Below are 14,531 nucleotides of genomic sequence, written 5' to 3'. Positions count from 1 at the left end.
CTAACAGCACGTCTTTCGGGACTTGTGGGAGGAAACTGGAGCACCCGGAGGAAACCACCGCAGACACGGGTAGAACGTGCAGACTCCGCACAGACAGTCACCTGAGGCTGGAACTGAACCTGGGACCCTGGCGCTGTGAAGCAACAGTGCTAACTACTGTACCACCCCAAATATTTCTATACTACCCCCTCCTCCCTCCACAACCACAAAAAGGGCAAGGAAATAGGGGTAGAGGGGTAGTGGACAACAAAAGTACAGGAGGTCCACTGAATGGCACTTTCATTTCACTCCAAAAATTAAAATATTTCTCATTCTGTGTAAGATGTAGGATCTCTCCCCAGCAGTCTGTGACAAGAGATTGCACATGGAGTCTTAGAACGTGGTGAGGCTATAGTGCTGCATCTACCGCAGGGTTCTGGCTGACCAAGAGGCTCTCCTGCCCTTACACCAGCCATGGGCTTTTCAGAACAATTTAAGGGTTTACAACCAACCTGCTTGATTGCACCTTTCGTGGCCATCAAATCCTGGGGCAGGACTCCAACCCAGAGAGCTTTTGGCTCACAAGTAGTGATGCTATCCACTGTGCCACAAAATCTCCTCCGATGGTTGGCCAGCATCAATTAATCATATTCACAGTTCTACATGCAGAAAGAGAAACAGGTCTGTTCCTACTGTATGATTCAGTGCTATCAGGATCTGGCATGGAATTGCTAGTACACAACTAACTGAATGCAACATTTAAAATCAGACAAGACCATTCGCTGCAGAGAGTAGTCTGATCTTCCACTGAGGCAAGACAATGAAAGGTAAAGAGGGGAATGTTCAAAACTCAAAGGAGGTGTGTGTATTTCAATTGTGTTTAATTGGATAGAATGGAGACTCCATTTTAGTCTTCTTCTCTTTCCCCTTCTCCAGTGCATTGCTATGCAGGGGGAACATTTCCCTCGGCTCCCAACAGATCGTCTTGCCATCTCAGAGAAGCCAACTCAGCACTATCAGGAATGACGTAACACTGACAGCCAACTGACCAATTGCATCTCACTGGCCCCCCAGCAGCCGTAGCATCAATTTGTGTTTATCCCAACAGAGACCAAGAACAGTAAACTAGCTTAAATCACTGCAACACATTTGACTATTTCAAAGAGTCGGCCGCCACATCACACACTCAACAAACCAAAATAGTATTAGAGCTGCAGGTCTGGAATTGACAGCCGCTTCCATAGTTGATATATGTATATGGAAATGAAACATTGCTGGAGGCATTCATCATTAACCCCTAGAGGAGAAGAGAGAGGGGTGGGTGCGGAGGGGGGGGGGGGGGGGGGGGGGGGGGTTGTTAATACATACAAGAGCACTGCATCACACCAATGTACTGCTCATTACGACATGCGTCAGCAATACATTCACCACGTTCAGAGTGAAGGACAAAGGGATGGGAGCGCAGCCTGTGTGGTTGCCTGCAACACTGTTAAAGGGAGAAGCGAGAAAGAGCGAAGAAAGAAAGAAAATGTTCCGGAGAACAGAGGTTCCTGTTGCAGCTGTTGCAGTCACTGGCCAACAAAAACCTTATTAACAGGACAAAAGGCTAAAAGAAAAGCTGCCACAACTCACTACCTCAAAACAAAAAAGGATACCACAAGAAATAGAGGGAAGAGAAGAGGACCTTTCTTTCCTTCTGTTGTGATGCTGATTCTGCCAAAATAAAAGAAAAGCTCATCACTGAAGATTTCTATTTCATCAGTGAGAGAAAGAGAGCACTCCCCAGCAATCCTCCCTCCTCCAATCGCTCCCCCCCTCCCTCCCCTTGGAGCAATCAACGGATTATTGCTAACTGTGCGGGAGGCAGCCTGCAGCTGCTGCGTCTACTGGTGGAGAACTGGCTAGTTAAGCTACTGACTGCAATGTGGTGCTCGTAGCTGTTTTTAAATCAACCAAGCCTGGCAGTGAGGAAGAGAGCGAAACAGATTAGAGAACGTGGGTACAACGGGAAAAAGAGACCGAGAACAGCAGCAGAGGGGTGGAGAGAAAAAAAGCAACGATAAACAAACCCTCTACATAAAACGCACTGCCTGGATTCTACATCAGCGATGGAGCTTGCTCAACAGCTTTCTCAACTCAGAGGACAAACAGCACGACAGTTGATGGCGCTACTCTCTGGGGTAGAGAGGATGCATGCACCTGCATAGCCGATTGGGCCTCACCTCTGTCAGTCCTTTCTATTGCTTTGGATTTACTAGGAGCCATTTTGTGAATCCTTTATTTTTTATTAAGGAAGACAAGGGGGAAATAGCACTAGTATCTAGTGCAAGAAAAAAAAAAGGAACTGCATTCTTGTGGAGGTAGGTGTGACAGGCCATCCTCATTGCATCTTTCTATTTCCCCCACCCCACCCCCTCCCCTTTCACTGTCGATCGCTAAAGGCACTGGTAGCCTGCTGTGCCAGGGTAGAGGCAATTTTCAAAACAGTGCCGATCCCAGACTATGGTGAATTATGAATGTGCCACATCATGAATCTCTTGTGGCAGGTAACTGTGCATCACACCTGGAATGCTGCCCTGGTTCTTCTTGTCTACCTCACGGTACGGATGTGGAGTGTGTGCGAAGCGTCAAACAGAGAACAGAGTTGTCCAGTTATCTGCTCCTGCAGTAATCACTTCAGCAAAGTCGTCTGCACTCGCCGTGGTCTCAAAGAGGTCCCTCAAGGGATCCCTTCTAATACCCGGTATCTCAACCTCATGGAGAACAATATCCAGCTTATCAAAGCAGACACCTTCCGACATCTATACCACATGGAGGTCTTGCAGCTCGGCCGGAATTCCATCCGGCAAATAGAGGTTGGTGCATTTAATGGACTGACTAGCCTTAACACACTGGAGTTGTTTGAGAACAGACTGACTGTGATACCAAGTGGCGCATTTGAGTCCTTTTCAAAGCTACGTGAATTGTGGCTCAGGAACAACCCCATTGAAAGCATTCCATCATATGCATTTAATAGGGTGCCATCACTGCTGCGTCTGGATCTGGGAGAACTTAGAAAACTAGAGTACATCTTGGATGGTGCTTTTGAGGGCTTAATTAACTTAAAATACCTTAACCTAGGGATGTGTAATCTGAGGGATATGCCAAATCTCACACCACTGGTGAGATTGGAGGAATTGGAAATGTCTAGCAACCACTTCCCCGCAATTAAACCAGGATCATTTCAGGGGCTAAAATCACTAAAAAAGCTCTGGCTTATGAACTCACAAGTCAATCTGATTGAGCGAAATGCCTTTGATGACCTCACTGCATTGGTGGAACTAAATCTGGCCCACAATAACCTGACTTCGCTGCCACATGATCTGTTTGCACCACTGAAGTACCTTGTGGAGTTGCATCTGCACCACAATCCATGGAATTGCGATTGCGATATCCTCTGGCTCGCCTGGTGGCTGCGGGAGTACATCCCCACAAACTCTACTTGCTGTGGCCGGTGCCATTCCCCACCTTACATGAGGGGGAAATACTTGACCGAAGTAGACAAGGGCACTCTTCAATGCTCGCGCCCAGTTATTCTGGAGCCGCCACAGAACCTAAACATCTCTGAAGGGAGAACAGCCAAGTTGAAATGCCGAACATCTTCCATGACATCCATCAGGTGGTTGCTGCCCAACAGCACGGTATTGAGCCATGGCTCGACACATCCCCGTATATCTGTATTTAACAATGGAACCCTATACTTCTTGCACGTTTTAATAACAGATGCTGGTACCTACAAGTGTATGGTGACCAACGTGGAAGGGAACGCTGATGCATCAGCCTTCCTGAGAGTCAGCATGGCGGAGATCAACACGTCAAATTACACCTACTTTTCAACAGTTACCGTGGAAACGACACCAGACACCGTCAGGACTAAAGTACCACCGTTTCTGTCAACACCACCCACTTACAAGCCAGCGTTCATCTCCACTCCCACAGTGCTATTACAGAGCACGAGGAATCCAAAACCAGTGGTGGTGATCCCCACATTGGCCACTATGGACACGACCCGCACCAGCCTGGACGAGGTCATGAAAACCACGAAAATCATTATTGGCTGTTTCGTGGCGGTGACGCTGCTTGCAGCCGCCATGCTCATAGTGTTTTACAAACTCCGCAAACGGCACCAACAACGGAGCACGGTGGCGGCAGCCAGGACTATAGAGATCATTAACGTGGACGAGGACATCACGCCGTCAGAAGGAGCTGTCGTAGTGCCCTCGGTCCATGACCACATGAACTATAACACGTACAAACCAGCACATGGGGCTCACTGGACAGAGAACAGCCTGGGTAACTCGCTCCACACTACAATACCGGAGCCCTTTATTATACAAACACATACCAAGGAGAAAGTTCAGGAGACTCAGATCTGACTTCTGTACATATATATAATATAATATATTATATATATATATATATATAAATGCAATAGAATGCACAAGTTGTCAGAATTTTGTAAAAAGTGCAAAACTCAGACTGTTTTCTTGTATATGCTTATATCGAAGCAACCATGGCTGATTAAAAAAGTGATTATATATATATATAAAAAAATAAACTATTTTCTAACCTGTAACTTATGTTTAAGAAGAGACAAAGCTGTTCAAGATGCTTTCATGACTTTGGGGAAAAGAAATGGGGCCGAACCAATTTAAAAGGGCATTCTGTAATTTTTAAAGCCAGTGCTACGAGGATGCAGTAAAACATATTTATACGGGAATTCTTTCTAAGCCCAATACCAGACTTTACAGGTTTATCTTGTAAAAGCACCAATTTGTACTGTGCCAAAATGTTAAAAAAGGCAATAAAAAAGGGATTTTTTTTGAGAAGAGTTGATTTAATTTAGAATGGAAGAAAAATCGCCAAACAACCTTTGCATCCGAGTGAAACCTGCGAGGGTTCGTTCCAAGACAAGACAACATTTTATGTTTATATATAAGCACACTCTTCTGCATGCAGTGTTACTGTGAATTCTATAAAATGGTGGAAGTGCGGATGAGTCTGCTAATTACTGCAAAACACAACCTTGATTTGAGAGTGTGTGTGTGTGCGTAAGTCTTTGTGTGAGTGTGTGTCCGCGCTCGCGATATGCAACTTCTTCAGAAACTGCTGCTTGCACGGCATTCTGAAAATATCTGCAGCAAACCCAAAATAGGGGAGAAAGGAGAGGGAGAATCAGGGCGTATTATGAAGCAGTAACCCTTTCACAACTTCTGCACCAAGAATAGAATGCATCCGTCAAGGCTACTGTGATTTATAAAACATTACGTAATGTTGGCTGTTTCTCAAACCCTGCATTCTAATCTACGCCATTATAAGTACTTTGCTTTATTGTTGGCAGAGTCCAGCTGCAGTATGTCAGCTGAGGGCTATGAAGGACATTGAGCATTGAAAAGGTTAACAGACACTGTATTAAATTCTTCTACTGATCTGCTGTAACTGCTAGCGATTTATTTAAAAACTTGATTCAATGTCAGTACCAGGAAATTGGGGGAGGGAGGGTTTGCAGTAAGAAACATCTTGCTGCAAATTAGATATCCACAAAAAGAAAATTCCGAGTATCATTCCTGCATGGTAAAATCAGAAGATTCGGTTTTAAAACTAGGGGCACCCCAATGGTTTAAAAATGATGTATACTTCAGCTCAAGAATGCTTTGGACGACAGATCAGAAAACTCCACTGCTTGCTCCAATTGCTGTAATGTATGAATGCCAATCTTGTTCTTGTAAATGTTATTTGAATTTTACTACTGTAATCCATCTGCTGACCGTGCTGCTAATCCAGTATTAACATGCAGAGAGTACAGATTGGCTAATTTTGGATTTTCTAAATGTTGAAAGAATGGATTGAAATGAATTGCAGTTTCATAAATCCTCTAGCGGCCAGAGCAGTAAGACCTGTTTAAAAGAAATAAACACCCTGCTGAACAATTAAATTAGGACCACATAAAACAGTGTTGATTTAGCAATGCTTGGTCCTGTATTGTAACCATGAACGTGCCATTGCGTTTTATGCTGAGACCAGGAGGTGGGGTATTGAGAGCTGATGCACCAAGCACTCTAATCAGCTCAAGGTCTGTTACTCCAGCATAACACACACTGGAACATTCATCGCAAACATAAGCAGCTGATAGCTGTTCTATTATTTAAGCAAGACTGGCCTTTACTGCGTATGAATGGTCATTGCTACTTTTAGTTTACAATGGATTATCATTCAAATTGTCGCATCCAATCAATGATGATATTCAGGGAAGAAATGAATGAAACTATGCATTTGAAAAGAAGCAATGCAAAACCAACATCTATACATTTGTTCATGTGCCCCCATCACCCTGGCAACCTTCAAATGCTTTGCAAGAATAAACCACCCATTACACTGCAGTTGTCTATTTTTAAAGTGGCAGGAAGTGGGGACGAATTCCATTGGATAAAATAGTGAAAGAACAGTAGAAATAAAGCACAGCAAAGTGAGGAGAAGGGATAGTTGGGATATACCTAGAGTTTCGACTTGGCCACTTAATTTTAGAATGTTGACAACACTTCTTGCTTGTGAAATAGTTTTGCCTATGCAGCAGGCTTCAAGGCAATGTCATATACTTGCATTCATCTAGCTCCTTTAATATAGGGGGGAATTACCAATAGTTCTCAAAAGAGTAATCAGATGCAAATAAATTGACACAATATCAAAGGATGACATATTAGGTGTTGTGACTAAAACCATGGTCAAAGAAGATGGTTTAAAAGCAGCAGAGAAATTGAGAGATTTACGGAGGAAATCCCAAAGTTTAGGGCCTTGGCTGCTGAATGCACTGCTGCTAATAGTGGGGTTCAAGGTCAGAGTTGGAGAAATGCAAAGTTCCAAAAGGGATATAGGCAGTGAAGGTGGAGCGATGGGGGCTGCGAGGATAGGGGTGGTGGAGAAAGTGGCAGGGACAGGTTCCCAAGGCTATGATGTTATTTGAAAACATGGATGAGAATTTAAAATTCAAGGTGCCCGGGGGACCAGGAAGTATTTCTCCGTCAGCAATTCAAATTTCAGCGAGAATGCTAGTTTAAAATATGTTAAGTGGTTTATAAAATAGAAACACATTATAATGGCTAACAAAGTATTGTGTAGTTTCAATTCCAATTTTTCTTTGATACAAACTAAAGTGATTCTCAAAATGTTACATTAATGGTTAGGCGTAACGCAGTCCCTACCCTCAATCTTTTGACAAGACACAAATCTAGACAGTACTTCAGAATGTCCAAATGTGATCTTAGTTTGGAAAGGCTAGAAACAAAGAGAAAAAGGAGCGAGACGGATTGACTGCCTCACCAATTTGTTTTTGTGTTCAAAAGATTCAGTGACAAACACCATCAGTGTATATTGTAAGCAAGACACGAGGAATCCGGCACCCGTTTTTCTTGAGTCTGTGTGTTCTTTTTTAAATAAATGTTTGTTAGATTTTATTCAGATCTTCACAATACATACAACAGATGTTTTGATATTTCAATCAATGGATTTTCAGTGAAAGGCTTCTGAACAATTAAGGCACTTCAAAACAATCATAACGCACTGAAGTATATGCAATGCACATTAATGAAATGGAATTTAACCTTCAATAAAGGATATCCTGGATTTTTTTGGGAGGTTGATTTCCCCCCTTCTCCTTCGGAATAGCTAATTGGATCAAGTTACATTTTTTGGATGCCGAAGATTATTTTCTTTTAAAAATGGCTTGAAGTACATTGCACGTTCTACTGCTGTTCTAGCCTTGCCAGCATTTGACTTGCTGCAGCATCACGTTCTGCCAGACCAGACCCGGGAAGCCATTTGCTGGGCTTTTCATTTCACTCTTTTAATTCTTTCTTCAGTAGAGGGGTCGGTAAAGAACATTTGCAGAAAACCCATAGTGACTTGTTATTTAATTTGCTTTCCACCCACATGATTTTCACTTCACTTCATTTCATTTCAGGAAAACTGATAATTTCCCTCACGGATGTTGAAATATGATTTTAAGACGTATTTTTGTTTATAATCTCCTCAAATATGTATATTTGTAATGCATTTTGTTTTATTGCCACTTGTCTCATAATCATCAGAAAAAATATCATACACTGGTGCACAGATAGATGTGTACATTGGTATAATCGTGTTACATCGTTCAGAATAACCTGACCATATTTTATGGGTGGAAGGGAGGGAGATAAAAGGGAAGAGGAGAAAAGGAAGAATATTTCTGGACTTCCAAAGCAGGTATCCAAATGGATGTACTTCCATTTCCCATTCCCTTTTCATATCAGTCTCTTTCTCTGTAGGGTCAAGTGCTGGGTTGATTAAGGATTTAAGTTCTCCAGGTAGGTTATCCTAGCTGTGCCTTGAGCTCTGATTAGTATATTCGGTTAGCAAGAAGTTGGAACTCAATGTCTTTAACTTATACCACAAGTTACGACATGATCGCCAAATATATTTCACATTTTATTTACATGATGTCTTCTGTGAAAGAAACAGCTAAAAACCACCCACGCAATTGTGCCAGGTCAAAACATTTTATAGTCTGCATCTATTACATGGCACAGACTACGGGAGTTAATGATGAAGGGTATGATCTATATTCTTTTCATGCTGTTCACAATAATTCACGAATGACCAAGATATCAGCAATCTCAAGATTTTTCATTCAAAATGCCTGTTCTTCACAAAACCTTAAAACCACCTAGATTCTGTTGCGTGTGAGGTAAAAATAACCTTTAAGTGTGTGATTTTAGTGGAACCTTCAGAGCCAAGATATGGGGCGAGATTCTCCGACCCCCCGCCGGGTCGGAGAATCGCCAGGGGCTGGCGTGAATCCAACCCCCGCCGGTTGCCGAATTCTCTGGCACCGGATATTCAGCGGGGGCGGGAATCGCGCCGGTTGGCGGCCCCCCCCCCCCGCGATTCTCCGGCCCGGATGGGCCGAAGTCCCGCCGCTAAAATGCCTGTTCCGCCGGCGTAGATTAAACCACCTGCCTTACCGGCAGGACAAAGTGGCGCGGGCGGGCTCCGGGGTCCTGGGGCGATCTGGCCCCGGGGGTGCCCCCACGGGTGGCCTGGCCCGCGATTGGGGCCCACCGATCCGCGGGCGGGCCTGTGCCGTGGGGGCACTCTTTCCCTTCCACTGCGCATGCGCGGGAATACCATCAGCGGCCGCTAACGCTCCCGCGAATGCGCCGCCCGGAGATGTCATTTCCGCGCCAGCTGGCGGGGCACCAAAGGCCGTTTCCGCCAGCTGGCGGGGCGGAAATTCGTCCGGCGCCGGCCTAGCCCCTTAAGGTTGGGGCTCGGCCCCGAAAGATGCGGAGCATTCTGCACCTTTGGGGCGGCGCCATGCCCGGCTGATTTGCGCCGTTTTGGGTGCCAGTCGGCGGACATCGCGCCGATACCAGAGAATTTTGCCCATTGTTATCCAATATTGTGGCTAAACATCAATGAGTTATCTGAGCTGTTAATAATGCATATGTTAATCATATCACACTGCTGGCCAAGAATAGCTCTATAGACACTCCAGCTTCCCCCATCAATCCACTGTCTGAAAGTACTGCCTACAGTGGCGTTGCCATGCAGACAAGGCAATTCACAAGGTCCATTCCGGATTGGTATCCAGTTAATTAAATTTACACGAAGGGCGGCATGGCTGCCCCGGGTCACTGTCCGTGTGGAGTCTGCGCATTCTCCCCGTGTCAGCATGGGTCTCATCCCCACAACCAAAAAGATGTGCAGGTAGGTGGATTGGCCACAGTAAATTGCCCCTTAATTGGGGAAAAGAAATTGGGTATTGGTTAGAAATTTATTTAAAATAAAATAAAATCTGGATGGGACAGCAAACCAGGCTATATATTTGGCAGCAGCATTTTATTGAACAAAAGTGAGGCTGGAGGAAGGATGCAAGGGCGGGGGAGAGAGCTGGGGCGGGAGGAGGAGAGCCGGGGCGAGGGGACGAGAGCCGGGGCGAGGGGACGAGAGCCGGGGCGAGGGGACGAGAGCCGGGGCGAGGGGACAAGAGCCGGGGCGAGGGGACGAGAGCCGGGGCGAGGGGACAAGAGCCGGGGCGAGGGGACGAGAGCCGGGGCGAGGGGACGAGAGCCGGGGCGAGGGGACGAGAGCCGGGGCGAGGGGACGAGAGCCGGGGCGAGGGGACGAGAGCCGGGGCGAGGGGACGAGAGCCGGGGCGAGGGGACGAGAGCCGGGGCGAGGGGACGAGAGCCGGGGCGAGGGGACGAGGGGACGAGAGCTGGGGCGAGGGGACGAGAGCCGGGGCGAGGGGACGAGAGCCGGGGTGAGGGGACGAGAGCCGGGGCGAGGGGACGAGAGCCGGGGCGAGGGGACGAGAGCCGGGGCGAGGGGACGAGAGCCGGGGCGAGGGGACGAGAGCCGGGGCGAGGGGACGAGAGCCGGGGCGAGGGGACGAGAGCCGGGGCGAGGGGACGAGAGCCGGGGCGAGGGGACGAGAGCCTGGGCGGGGGAAGGAGAGCCGGGGCGGGGGAAAAGAGCCGGGGAGGGGGGAGGAGAGCCGGGGCGAGGGTAGGAGAGCCGGGGCGAGGGTAGGAGAGCCGGGGCAAGGGTAGGAGAGCCGGGGCGGTGGGAGGAGAGCCGGGGCAAGGGGAGGAGAGGGGAGGCGAGCCGGGGCGGGGGGAGGAGAGCTGGGGCGAGGGGAGGAGAGCCGGGGCGGGGGTAGGAGAGCCGGGGCGGGGGTAGGAGAGCCGGGGCGAGGGTAGGAGAGCCGGGGCGGGGGTAGGAGAGCCGGGGCGAGTGTAGGAGAGCCGGGGCGGGGGGAGGAGAGCCGGGGCGGGGGGAGGAGAGCCGGGGCGGGGGGAGGAGAGCCGGGGCAGGGGGAGGCGAGCCGGGGCGGGGGGAGGAGAGCTGGGGCGAGGGGAGGGGAGCTGGGGCGAGGGTAGGAGAGCCGGGGCGAGGGTAGGAGAGCCGAGGCGAGGGGAGGAGAGCCGGGGCGGGGGTAGGAGAGCCGGGGCGGGGGTAGGAGAGCCGGGGCGAGGGTAGGAGAGCCGGGGCGAGGGTAGGAGAGCCGGGGCGGGGGGAGGAGAGCCGGGGCGGGGGGAGGAGAGCCGGGGCGGGGGGAGGAGAGCCGGGGCGAGGGTAGGAGAGCCGGGGCGAGGGTAGGAGAGCCGGGGTAAGGGGAGGAGAGCCGGGGTGAGCGGAGGGGAGCCGGGGCGGGGGGAGGAGAGCCGGGGCGAGTGGAGGAGAGCCGGAGCGGGGGGGTGGGGGGGGAAAGAGAGCCAGGGCGAGGGGAGTAGAGCCGGGGCGGGGGGGGGGGAAAGAGAACCGGGGCGGGGAGAAGGAGAGTGGGGGGGGGGGAGGAGAGTGGGGGGGGGGGGGGGGAGGAGAGTGGGGGGGGGGGGGAAGAGCAGGGGCGATGGCAGAGCAGGGGCGGGGTGACAGGGGGTGTGGGGAGGACAACATGGGCGGGAGGAGAGCAGGGGCGGGGGGAGAGCAGGGGCGGGGGGAGAGCAGGGGCGGGGGGAGAGCAGGGGCGGGGGGAGAGCAGGGGCGGGGGGGAGAGCAGGGGCGGAGGGGAGAGCAGGGGCGGGGGGGAGAGCAGGGGCGGGGGAGAGCAGGGGCGGGGGAGAGCAGGGGCGGGGGGAGAGCAGGGATGGGGGAGGGCAGGGACAGGGGAGAGCAGGGGAAGGGGGAGGAAGGCAGGGATGGGGGGAAGGAGAGAGCAGCAGCGGGAGGGGGAGAAGAGCGGGGGGGAGAAGAGCGGGGGGGGAGGAGAGCGAGGGGGGAGAGCAGGGGGTGGGGTAGAGCAGGGGGCGGGGGAGAACAGCAGGGGGGAGCGCGGGGGGGTGAGCAGAGCGGGTAGTGTGGGAGGGCGGGGGGTGTGGTGAGAGCAGGGGTGTGGGGAGGGCAGGGGGTGGGGGAGGAGAGCGGGGTGTGGGGGGAGAGCAGGGGTGGGGGAGAGCAGGGGTGGGGGAGAGCAAGGGTGGGGGAGAACAGGGACAGGGGGAGAGCAGGGGAAGGGGAGGAGAGCAGCTGCGGGGGGGGAGCAGGGGGAGGAGAGCGGGGGGGAGAGCGGGGGCGGGGTAGAGCAGGGGCGGGGTAGAGCAGGGGCGGGGGAGAGCAGGGGCGGGGGAGAGCAGGGGCGGGGGGAGAGCACGGCCGGGGGAAGAGCAGAGGCAGGGGGAGAGCAGAGGCAGGGGGATAGCAGGGACGGGGGGAGAGCAGGGACGGGGGGAGAGCAGGGACAGAGCAGGGGAAGGGGGAGGGGAGCAGTGACAGGGGGGAAGGGGAGAGCAGCAGCGGGGGGAGGGGGAGCAGGGGGAGGAGAGCGGGGGGGGGGGTAGAGCAGGGGCGGGGAGGACAGCAGGGGGAGCACGGTGAGGTGGGGAAGAGAGCGGGGGGTGGAGAGCGGGGGGGGGGTGAGGAGAGCGGGTGGTGTGGGGAGAGCGGGGGTGTGGGGAGGGCGGGGGGTGTGGGGAGGGCTGGAGGTGTGGGGAGAGCGGGTGGTGTGGGGAGAGCGGGGGTGTGGGGAGGGCGGGGGGTGTGGGGAGGGCTGGAGGTGTGGGGAGAGCGGGTGGTGTGGGGAGAGCGGGGGTGTGGGGAGGGCGGGGGGTGTGGGGAGGGCTGGAGGTGTGGGGAGAGCGGGGGGTGTGGGGAGAGCGGGGGGTGTGGGGAGAGCGGGGGTGTGGGGAGAGCAGGGGTGTGGGGAGGGCGGGGTGTGTGGGGAGAGCGGGGGTGTGGAGAGGGTGGGGGGAGGAGGGTGGGGGAGGTGGGCGGGGGGGGAGCGGGTGCGGGGGAGAGCAGGGGCAGGGGGGAGAGCAGGGGCGGGAGAGCAGGGGCAGGGTAGGAGAGCAGTTTGAGAGGGGTGGTCATATTTCTACCCCGCCACTGCACCAAAATGGCACTGAAAAATCACAAATTACTTTCTATGTCTGCATGGCAACGGTAAACTTTCCCACTTGTCTTCTCAACCGGTTTGCAGCCCTTGCCACAGCTGACCACACTCGGGGCCTCCAACACCTCCACCGTTGGATGGGATTGCTCTCATTGTGGTTCTGCTCTTTTCTATCTAATCATAGCCAGAGATTTACTTGCAATGTGTTCTCTTCCTGCTCCTGCACTGTTACCTTACGTCTCCTCCAATTAACTGCTGGGAAGACGGAATCCATTATTTTCAATCCCTGCTCCAAACTTTGGTCCCTGGCTACCAATTTCATCCCTCTCCCTAGTAACAATCCGAGATTATGTCGCTCTGTTGACAATTTTGGTATCACTTTGATCTTGAATTTCTGACCTCATATTTTCTCCATCACTGGGACAAATGTTTGCCATCTCAACATTGATGCCAGTCTCAGCTCAAATGCTGACAAAATCCTCGTCCACACCTTCGTTTCATGCAACTCCTGGTTAGTCTCCCATATCCTACCCTCGGCAAACTTGAAGTTATCCAAAACTCTGTGTCAGTGTCTTAACTTGCAGCATATCCCGTTCCCCTAACACCCCTGTGTTCACTGACCTACTTTGGCTCCAAGTCAAGCAATCTTGATTTTAAAATTCTCATCCTTGTTTGCAAAGCCCTCCATGGTTTTACCCCTCCCAATCTCTGTACTCTCCTGCAACCAGACAGTGGTCGGAAATATCTGCACTCCTCATTTTTGACATCAAGTGCGATGCAAATTACAATGTGAATACTGCCGAAAACTTGAGATGTGTTTTTTTTCTTTTTTTTAAAAAATGTACCCAATTATTTTTTCTAATTAAGGGGCAATTTAGTGTGGCTGATCCACCTACCCTGCACATCTTTTTGGGTTGTGGGGATGAGACCCGTGCAGACATGGGGAGAATGTGCAAACTCCACACGGACAGTGACCCAGGGCCGGGATCGAAACCTGGTCCTTGGCGCAGTAAGACAGCAGGGCTAACCATTGCGCCACCATGCCGCCAGAAAACTGAGACATGTGGCCAAAATTTCTCATCCTGCACCCACAACAAATGCAAGAATGACAAATTGCAAACTCATTTATAGGCACTCATGTAGGCGATGCAGAGTATTCCATCAAACACCTGACTTGTGCCTTGTAGATGGTGGACAGGCCTACGTGAGTCACAAACTAACTTATTCACTACCAATTTTCCAGCCTCGGACATAGTCTTGCAGCTACTGTATTTACAGGGTTGGTCCAGTTAAGCTTCTGGTCAACACCAATCCCCAAGGTGTTGATGGTGGGGGATTCAGCAATAGTAATGCTGCTAAATGTCATGGGGAAATTATTAAATTCTCTTATTGGAAATGGTCATTCGCCGGCACTTGTGTTGCAAATATTACTTGTCATTTATGTCAGGAGTGTCCTTTTCAGAAAGATTTTTGTCTTATCACACAGCTTCGGTGATGTAATTGTGTGGGTGGAGCTGGGCTGTGGCTCTGTGAGTTTTTACTTTCGCTTTGAGTTTGGACTGGTTTTGAACTGCACAGGTTAAAAGAAGTCTCTCTCTATCTTCATTTTAAAAGCTGTTTCCAGACTGCTTGATAACTTAAAAGA

The 14,531-nt window shown here is 51.0% G+C and overlaps 2 protein-coding genes across 2 annotated transcripts in view; one reads left to right on the top strand and one right to left on the bottom strand.

The window, feature by feature from the left end:
- snd1 (staphylococcal nuclease and tudor domain containing 1) overlaps nucleotides 1-14,531 on the bottom strand; it is a 1,317,969-nt gene that overhangs the window by 597,180 nt on the left and 706,258 nt on the right. The gene's annotated exons all lie outside the window — the stretch shown is intronic.
- LOC140387899 (leucine-rich repeat-containing protein 4-like) lies at nucleotides 1,376-4,847 on the top strand. The gene has a single exon (XM_072471189.1). The coding sequence runs from the start codon at nucleotides 2,496-2,498 to the stop codon at nucleotides 4,392-4,394; it is 1,899 nt and encodes a 632-aa protein (XP_072327290.1). The 5' UTR covers nucleotides 1,376-2,495; the 3' UTR covers nucleotides 4,395-4,847.

The sequence above is a fragment of the Scyliorhinus torazame genome, chromosome 13, assembly GCF_047496885.1.
Source record: "Scyliorhinus torazame isolate Kashiwa2021f chromosome 13, sScyTor2.1, whole genome shotgun sequence".
NCBI lineage: Eukaryota > Metazoa > Chordata > Chondrichthyes > Carcharhiniformes > Scyliorhinidae > Scyliorhinus > Scyliorhinus torazame.
Note: the sequence above shows the minus strand (reverse complement) of the source record. Positions and strands in the feature narration are given on the sequence as shown.

Excerpts from the sequence above, each read along its gene's own strand:
- LOC140387899 (XM_072471189.1), top strand. The coding sequence starts at position 2,496 with ATGTGCCACATCATGAATCTCTTGTGGCAGGTAACTGTGCATCACACC.